Genomic DNA, 9,866 nt, shown 5'->3' on the forward strand with positions numbered 1-9,866 from the left:
AACTCCAGGAATCACCTCTTGGGTGGCTACAGGTCAGCTCCACAGGGAATGGGCTGGAGGCAAACCCTTGAGCTGCTCATGGCTAGAGATAGGGGCCAGCCCAAGCTGCGAGATGCGGAGGAAGCCGAGCCATGCCCTAGGTCCAGGAGTCCATCAGGTCCCTAGCATGTTGTCAGAATAACAAAAGGCCCAGTCAGTTTGAGGGTAGCAAGGGCAAGCCTAGACTGAAGAAAACCATGTTGCTATTATCACACTCAACAAAAATGTCATTCCCTGATATTATCTAATATCCAATAGTTAATCAACTCACTTTCCCAATCATAAATGCCTTTGTACATTTTGTTTGTTGGAATCAGAATCCAAACAAAGTGTTGCAATTGATTCCAACATCTCTTAAGTGTCTTTGAAGCTGGACTAGTTCCCTCCCTTCTCTTTTTCTCATATTTAACCATGATCTCTAAGAAAAAATAAACCTACATTTATCCTCTAATTGCAAGGAATGACTAATGGGTGGGGGTTTCAGGACAATTAGAAGACGTCAGTAAGAATGGAAAGATAAAAACTGTACCAGGAAGGTATCCAGAGCAGGTCCATGTTGCTTAACCATAAAGAAGGTCCTGGGTTAGGAGAAGCCATCAAAGCCAGGACTTAGCTGTGAGTCATGAGGTCTCATGGAACATTGACTGGCCCTAAGCTCCGAGAACATTACCTTATTCCTCGTGTGCAATCACTGTGTAATGAATGAAGGAATCTGGGCAGCAGTATATTTAAGGTTGGACTAACTCCTGTGATCTCTCTGCAAAACTGGTTACTACAAATATGTGTTTGCTTGTGTGCATGATCTACTGCTCTATTTTTAACCTAAAAAAGAAAAAAAAGATGTAAGGAATTAATCCCATGATTAGAATAAGTTGACACAGACTCATTTACAACACAGACTACAGTTTCTCATTAATTTATCATTTAATATAAATGCTGACAGAAAGCAGATAAAGACCTTGTAGACACTTTCATATATTTACAAACCAAAAGGTGAATCACCTCCTTCTACTTGTTAAAATGATCCTTTTATCTGCAACTCATGGGAGCCCTAAACACTAATTAGAAGCAACATGAGGCTGAGTCAGTTTCCAAGGTAATAAAGGAAGGAAATAGCATTTTAACAAAATGTGGCATCTTTGATATAAACAACATGCACACAAATAATACTAAATTGAAAAAGATGGCCCTAATCCTTTCAAAAGCCTGCGACAAGCAGAACACACCCTTACTCGCACCCCAAGTTCTGCTGCCCCAAATACCTTCCTACTACTATGTTTTTCCACTTCACTTGATAAAAAATTGGAACTCTAAACAGATTTAAAGAGAGGAAAATGGTTCATTTCAAACGGGGTTCTTTTCCTTATTCCAAAAGGACTTCCAGGAAACAAAGTCTTCAAATAAGACTTTAGTTTGCCAAATGCTAAGAAATTATTCACACCCTGTGAAATTACAACCCATTGTCCATCTGTCTTCACTTTTTCTTTTTAAGTTGGAAATACTTGGAAAAAGTAAAATTTCACGAACTTCAGCAATTTAAAAATCAGCTATGACTTTAAGGCTCAGTACTTTTATTTCTGAACAGGTGGTGGAGGCAGGCAAGAAAGAATAGGGAGCAGAGGCAAGGAAAAAATAGGAATATAAGAATAGTAATACAAGATTTTTAAAAAAGTATTTAGTCTAGCAATGATTTTTAACAGGAAATTTAAATTTCACTATGCAAAACTATGATTTCATGAAATCATTCATAATCTGACTCAAATCTCATGGGCTCCTTTATTGACCTAGATTATTTTGTCTTGTTAAATATACCTCTGTAGGGCACAATCACATACAATCAATACGATTGGTAAATTACACAAGCTCTATCCCAAGCAAGTATGCATCAATGTTAAAAAGTTATTTTAAAAACAAAAACAAAATAAAACAAAATAAAATCCACCCAAAAAGGTGATAATGACTGCAGAATGTCTCGGGGAGACTGGTATGAGCCTAAAGACCAAATTGACCATAGTCAGGGGAACAGGGCAGCTGGGGTGACAAGGAAGAGACCACACACAGGAAGAGGAATCTCACAACTGGAAAATGTTTAAATGGGTGAAAGGTTTTGTCCATTATCTTAATCTACTTTTCCACTGTTCTTGTTTCAAAAAGTCATAGATTCATCATAAAGTAAGATAATGAGGCCCATGCATCAATGAATAAAATGGGGGAAAAAGTCATAGATTCATCATAAAGTAGTAAGATAAGGCCCATGCATCAATGAATAAAATGGGGGAAAAAATCCCCCCCCCCTACTTTCTTTCATTCCCAGAAGGTGGGAAGAGAAGGAGAAAGGGGACAATGAAAACTTAGCCAATACACCTGTTAAAAGTAGTCCCCAGGGCTGTGTATCAGTTGAACAGAGGATGTAAAAATAATAAACAAGTTTAAACTGCCTTCAAATTTGAGGAATATTTTACAGGGTGGTTCAGATATGATAGCAAGAAGTGATTTTTTAAAATCAGGCAAAACAAAACAACCAGAAAACCAATTATTCACCCAATAGTTTTTTTCCATCCTTTTCTACATCCTTTCATGCACCAGCTGGGGTGGAGTAAGGGGCTACCTGATAGTTTCCAGTTATAAGATGACTCTCTGAGTGTACAACTTGGAATGGATGCCAAAGACTTGTGAGCTCTGTCTACTTAGAATTAAACAAAAAACAAAACAAAACAAAACAAAAACCCCAAACAACCAGAAACAGTGAGACCTCAAGAAAATAACTCACCTTATGTCGTATATAATATACTAACTCCACAGGATTTTGTTTTTCTAAATATACATTTTTGTACACAATACTGTCTTGAGGTTTAAGTTCTCTCTCTTGGGTTATTGTGCCTATTTTCTTGTGAAAATAAAGGTTATTACCCTAGGGATGTTTTGCTCAGGAATAAAGTTTAGGGGAAATTCAGTGTTTGTCTGAAAGTTCAGAGGCTCTGAAAACAAGGATTCCAGTGGTAGGTAAGTACCTGTATCACAATAGGATTTCAAAAGGCTCTTTACCCAGCTGGTTCAGTGCAGTATTGAAAATCCACCCAATTAGCAGAAGGTGTTACTTCTTCCTGGTGGTGGCAGTTTCCTGTTCTTAACATAACTAGTATTACTTCTCAATTATACTCTAATACATGTGAAGTATCTTTAGCAGTCAAAACAATCTTAAAAAACAAATCTTAAGTTGGTATTTACTATAATTAATAGTACCTTTTGACAAAAACAGCTTTTTCAAGTGACTCAGAAAGGTTAAATGAAGAATTTAAAATATATATATATTAACTGCAACCCACCTACAACTCCCAATAAGTCATTTCAGCAGGAAAATTTCATAAAGCTGAGCTAAAACAACAAATAAATATAAAACTCACAGCTGCCCAAGGTAGGGAGAATGTGGACCTGCAAACAGGCACAGGGGTAAAATGACGACAGCAGCAGACTGCTTGCTTGTCCAATCCTGAATGCTGAGTGACTGTTTTAGTTTAAGAGCTCTAATTTTTCTCTAAAAGGACAGGCCGATTTTTTAAGGAAGAGAACACTATAATAATGTAACATCAAATAAAAAATGAACAAAGTTGGACTCTAATAAGGTAAAAATCTAAGCAAGCACTGCAATTTCCAGGCAGGTTAATTTTTCCTAAAAAGTAACCGGGCCTTTGCTTTTAATGATATATAAATCATTACAGGTGCTTTTTACAGATAGATTTTATGTATGAAACCTTTACTCAATCCTTTAAAATGAGCAAAAACAAAGTGGAAGAAGGATGGTAAGACCTCCACCCATCACCATTTATATACATGAAATAGCCACCACATACTCTTTAGTAAAAAGAACCTATTTTTCTTGGAATGTGATAATCTGACATATACAACCCATAGTTAATTATGTCTCACCAGCCCATGACTTAACCATAGTTATAGGAGACTGTTCTTTAGGCACAAGTTAAAAAAAGCAAAAACACACAAGATGCTATCATGACAAAACAGTCTCAAAAAGAAGGGAAGGGACCATTTACACATAATATTATTAAAGATATTCCCTGATGAAAGAGAAACTGATGAATTTTCATTACTTTTACATTTTATAAGGCCAGCTAACTTTATCAGTTAACTTTAGATAAATCTACTTACACAGTACAATCAACTCACAAATACTTAAAGGTTACACAATCAAAATGGCTACTATTTTTCCCAAACCAAAACAGAGTAAAGCACAAGTCTTTGGCTCTCCTTTAAAAAAAGAAAAAAAAAGAAAAACAAAAACACCCCAGCAGGTTACCATTCTGAACCAGACCTTTGTTTGCCTACCAGTAGGGCAAATACCACATTTGTGCATCACTGAGTAATAACACCATTAGAAAAGGCAACTTCACAGAAGTTATTGGCTAAGCGAATTCATTTGAATGCTCTGTTTTGAGGCAGCAAACTGTCACTGTTGCAGATTGGGGAGGGCAGTGGGTAAAATAAGGGGAATTTGCAAGATAGAAAAGGGCCAGAAAATAAAAGAGAAAAACAACTTTGAGCTTCAACTCTGAAGGTCTGATGAAGTTATACATTCAAGATAGCAAATAAGAATCATACCAATTTTATGTCTTTTAGAAAAAGCAAAAGGATAAATACATGGGAACAGTGAGGCGAAGGGAAGGGGAACGGATGGGAGAAGGGACTCAGCCACATTAATGCTGTACCAGATAAATTGTGTACATTCTGAGTAGCTGAATATTTGTAGCTGGCATTAGAAATAGTGTCTTGTCATTTGAATAATGTTAGTAGAAACCTCTGCTATAACTAACTTTTGATTAGAAAAATAACAAGGAATGGATCTTTGGTCACGTTAGCCACTGTAAAATAGCCAAGACAAGGCAAGCTACTGGACTTACATTGTGATAGTATCTATCAGTAAGGCAAAAGAGCTACATATAAGTCAAGAAACTGAATCCATATCTCTTATTTTCAGTACTTCTACACTTTTCCAGAGACCCCTTAAAAAAAGAATAAGTCAAAGTACTTTTATATTTCTAGCTATAAAATTCTGGTCTTATTTGAACAGGAGTGAACAAAATGCTTATTATTCCCACCTTGGCCCTCTCAGAATTGTTCCAATCTGAGACGTCCAAGTCTTGATTTTGAATTCAGTGAAAGCAAGTAGTCATTTTCAGAAGAAATTAATATTTTAATAAGTAGAAAGCATAAAAACTTATGTCCTATCTGACAGGTTTAATCTCTTGTTTCTAATGGCATAAATTTTAGAAGCTAGAAAAACCAATGCCTTTCACAGATTTTGACCAAAATAGGCAGTTAAACAGTCAAGCACTTTTGCCACTTTCCCTTACAGGCTCATATATCATAAAGTAAATCACAGAGAAAAGGAAAAAAGAACCCCAAATTTTGAGGCTTTAATCCTAACACTGCTTGTGAGCACTAGGAAAGCTTTAAGAATATCCAGGAGGTGGGCTACAGGCACATGGACAATATACTACTCCCCTGCCTTTCCATGCAGCCAGCTTGCCTCAAGAGTGTGGTACAGAGAAAATTAAGGCTACAATTTAAGAGATCTTCCTACCCCCCCCCCCAATAAATATACCTTAAAAAGTGAAAAACTATTTTAAATCAATTCAAAACAGTGGCTTTCCTGGTTTTATTCAGAAAAGGAACACTGTATAAATTAATCCCTGTTCCTGGCTAGTTTGGAATATCAAAATGGTGATAGCTAGAATGAAAGCATTTGAAGGACACAGAATAACAGAAGCTATCAGGCGTGGTAATAGATACCTCAATGGAATTTTACTTATTCTGAACTTTAACAAAATCAATATCCCTAAGTTTCATTTTGAGTTCCAAATTGAACATGTTAACATGTCCAAAGGAGAAGATCTGCCCAATTCTGCCCACAGAAGGTTGCAGGCCAAGAATGTTGCCTTTTATGGTTGTCTATATAGAAAAATGAAAAGTATTGGGGTTCTGTCAGACATACAGTTTCTCTCCTTCTCCCAAAAAACAATAAACACTTAAAGAATAAATATAAGAGGGTTTTAAGCAAAACAAAAAAAGCACAAAAGCAAGTATATTAACAAAATAGAAGAATATGGATTTCAAATGAAAAAATGCCTCATCTTCATTCAGTGCTTCTACCTCCCAATCAGTCATTTTATCGCAACAGCTGCGCTCATGCGAAAAAATCCTTAAAACATACCCAATATATATACAGATATAGCTATGTATATATGTATATATATATAATATATATAACAATATGTGTATATCAAATCCTTGACCAGCCAGGTCTGTAGGGCATAATCAAATTCAATGTGAAATAGTATATAAACACGGTGCCTTGACTGGGCAAATTAAATAATCGCTACTCAAAAGAGTGTTCTGTTTGGACTCTCCTACTGGTAGGCAATGGCAGGACTGAATTACCCCCCTCCCCCCAATTTGTTTTCAGTTAACATTATGATGGACACAGAGCTTAGACTGAGGTTATGACCTCAGCAGGAGTTAAGGGTTAAGAAAATAAGAAACAAGAAAAATACAAACTCTTGCTTTTACCCAACCAAAGCAATGCAGTAACATTACATAACCAGTGCTTTCTGTTTTAGTAGTATAATCCAGAAAGGGAAATTATAAAAAATCAGGCAAACAGAGGGATGGGGAGAGTGACTATATCCAATAATCCCCACCTAGCATGGTTTATAGGGTCTTAGTTCAGTACAGACATGGGCCATCAGAATATGTGCAGCAGAACTAACCAAATTCTTCTTTATTCTTTTTAACATTTTCATGAAGAATCTTTTCAGTATTGTAAAACCAAGTCTCTGGAAATTAACCTGTAGGTACTTCTACCTACTTGTGCTAATGATTCTGAACAGCAACAACTGATCAATTCAGAAACTATTCCCAGGATCCAGGCAAACCTCTGAAAGCCAGGGGCACCAGTATTAAGGGATTTTATTTTATATTTTGGGGTTTTGAGGGTAAAATAAAAGAATTCAGTGAAATAATGTGGCCCTGTCCATTTTAACTTGAAATCAAGTGTTGCAGTTTTAAAACATGGTTGATGGTGCTGTGCTGGGTTTTAGCATTCTCTGATTTCATCCGCAGTTCAATTTAGAAAAGCACAGGTCCAAATTTCCAACCGTCAGCTAAAAGTAGGTCACACACTAACCAAGTATTTCCAGTGCTGATAAATTAGAGTTCATTCTTAAAATAATCTCCATATAAATCTAACCAACAATCTGAACACTGGCTCTGCTTTCAGATTACGTTAAGAGAATGAAAGGGTTCCATGACATGGACACGAGGACTTCAAAACTTGTCTGGCAATTATCTCTGAAAAGTTAAAAACAAAACAAGAAATAAAACCCCCCTGAACAAAAATACGTTTGAACAACATAGGGAACATACTTAACACATGAAGGCAGTGACCCAGAGAGGAAAGGATAATCATGGCTTCCAAATGACAGCTCTCAGAAACCTTGGTTTGCTGCACATTTTCTAACTGGTCTGTTACTGTCTTTTTGTTTATCAAGCACCAGAGGATTCTCAGAAAGGCTGGTGCTTTTTGTCTGTTTTAATTTATGGGGTTTTGAGAGTGGGAAAGGATTGCAAGGCAGGAATTATACACTGGGTATGTAATAATACCAAAATACAAGAAAAACCTACTTCATTAAGATCATACAATTAATCAAACAGAGTGTATATATAATATCTTCTTTTTTTTAAAGCCCTGGATCCAAGGCGTCCAAAGTTATTAAAATAAAGTTCATTCACAGAACAAAAACAAATTTAATCTGAATTGCTTGCAGATACTGCTAATTTTCTTTTTCTTTAAATTAAAAAATGCATTAATGTGATCTATGTGCAGGGTTTGTTTTTAGTAGTGGTGTTTGTGCACATTGCCTCCGGTGCTTTCCCTGGACTTCTCTGACCACTCTCAGAGAAGTTGTTTAGAAGTTATCGTTCTGCTACCCTATGTCCTACAAATTGATTCGGAGCAGAACTCCTCATATTTTAGGGAGCAGAACTGGGTGTAACTCCTGATCTCTGGGAGTCATTGTTGTCTCCTCCTCCCTCAGGGTCCTCTGATAGGTTCAGAGAGCTGGTCTTGTTTGATAGGAGGCTGATATTCTCTTGTGTCAAGGCTGACCCATTCGGCACATCACTGTTAACATTAAAAAAAAAAGAAAAAAAAAAAGAAAGAGTTGGAATTTTTAAATAGGAGATAAAATGATTATTTAGTAGAATAAAATCAACAGGTTCGTTCTTTCAGTAGCATGAAGACTAGGAATGGCTTTCAAACTTTAATTTACAGCTCTATATCCATGCTTTAGCACAGAGGTTCTCAAACTAAGGCTAGCTGTTGCCAGTTTTTGTAAATAAAGTTTCATTGGAACACAGCCTGCTTGTTTGTTTACATAGTGTCTATGGCTGCTTTCACACTATAATGGCAGAATTGAGAGTTTTGACAGAGACTATAAAACACATAATTTTAAATATTTACAATATGACCTTTAAGAAAAATAACGCATGGGTTTAAATAGCCAAACCCTAAGCGTGAAAGCAACAAGGCATTAGCAGTTATCTATATATGTAAAAGCCTAAGCAACCATTATGACCGGTCAACCGCTCGACCAGTTGCTATGATGACACACTAACTACCAGGAGGCAGACGCTCAATGCAGGAGCTGTCCCCTGGTGGTCAGTGCGCTCCCACAGCCAACCTCCCGCAGTCCCTCCCCCTGGCCAGCCGGCCCTGTTCGGCCCAGATCACCGCCCAGGCTGAGGGACCCCACTGGTGCACAAATTTGTGCACTGGGCTTCTAGTTGTTATATATTGTCAGGAGGGCAACTCAGGACTATGTATCAACAGTCTCAAAATGTTCTAAGGAAATACTTAAAGATGTACAAAGAATTAACTTCAGGAAGAACCAAGATGGTGGCATAAGGTATAAACCTGTATGTGCTGCCTCCCACAACAACATTAAAACTACAACTATAAGACAAAGCAGCTATCATCCAGAACCACGGGAAAGCTGGCCGAGTGGAAGTTCTACAACTAGAAGGAAAGAAAAAAGCGCACTGAGACCGGGTAGGAGGTGCAGAGGCACCGGCTGCACCTGGGTGCGTGATTTTTTTCAATCGGAAGGGGATACAGGCTCTCGAATGCACTGAACTCATTTAAGGCGAGACTCTGGGGACCCAGACTCCTACGGAGAGAAACTGGACTGTGCAGTGGGTCGGAAAGCGAGGGTAGCTTTCTCGCAGAGCTGCTCGCAGGGATCATTGTTGCTGTGGGGGTGCGGGACTCGGGATGCAGAGACGCGGAGACAGCTGACGACAACCACTGCTGTTTGCTCCGCCCTGGTGATTCTCTGAGAAGACTCCTACGAGAAACTGGACTGTGCAGTGGGTCGGAAAGCGAGGGTAGCTTTCTCGCAGAGCTGCTCGCAGGGATCATTGTTGCTGTGGTGGTGTGGGACTCGGGATGCAGAGACGCGGAGACGGCTGACGACAACCATTGCTGTTTGCTCCACCATGGTGATTCTCTGAGACCCCACCCCACTCAATTTACATCCCCACCCAACCTGTGCGCACCAGGGCAAGGGAACCGCCTGCCCTTTTGCAGCCTAACCTAACAAACTGCAGCTGGGTCACAGAGCTCCAAAACTTCCAAACCCCAAACAAAGAGGAGAAATCTGCTGATATCGCTGTAGCTCCTGCTGGGTGGACTCACACAGTGGTCGACTTGGAGATCCAGGAGCCAGGGTACCCCTGGTCAGATACCAGATTTCAAC

The 9,866-nt window shown here is 38.4% G+C and overlaps 1 protein-coding gene across 3 annotated transcripts in view; it reads right to left on the bottom strand.

Moving 5' to 3' along the window:
- Nucleotides 1-6,602: 6,602 nt before the first annotated feature.
- The window catches only part of RC3H1 (ring finger and CCCH-type domains 1), a 53,967-nt gene continuing 50,703 nt past the window's right edge, over nt 6,603-9,866 (bottom strand). For all 3 annotated transcript variants that reach the window (XM_014540904.1, XM_005867678.2, XM_005867677.2), the window contains exon 20: nt 6,603-8,233. In XM_014540904.1, the coding sequence (XP_014396390.1) occupies nt 8,083-8,233 (151 nt within the window). In that variant the 3' untranslated portion in view covers nt 6,603-8,082. The remainder of the gene's footprint in view (nt 8,234-9,866) is intronic.

This window comes from Myotis brandtii, unplaced genomic scaffold (genome assembly GCF_000412655.1).
Source record: "Myotis brandtii unplaced genomic scaffold, ASM41265v1 scaffold250, whole genome shotgun sequence".
Taxonomy (NCBI): Eukaryota; Metazoa; Chordata; class Mammalia; order Chiroptera; family Vespertilionidae; genus Myotis; species Myotis brandtii.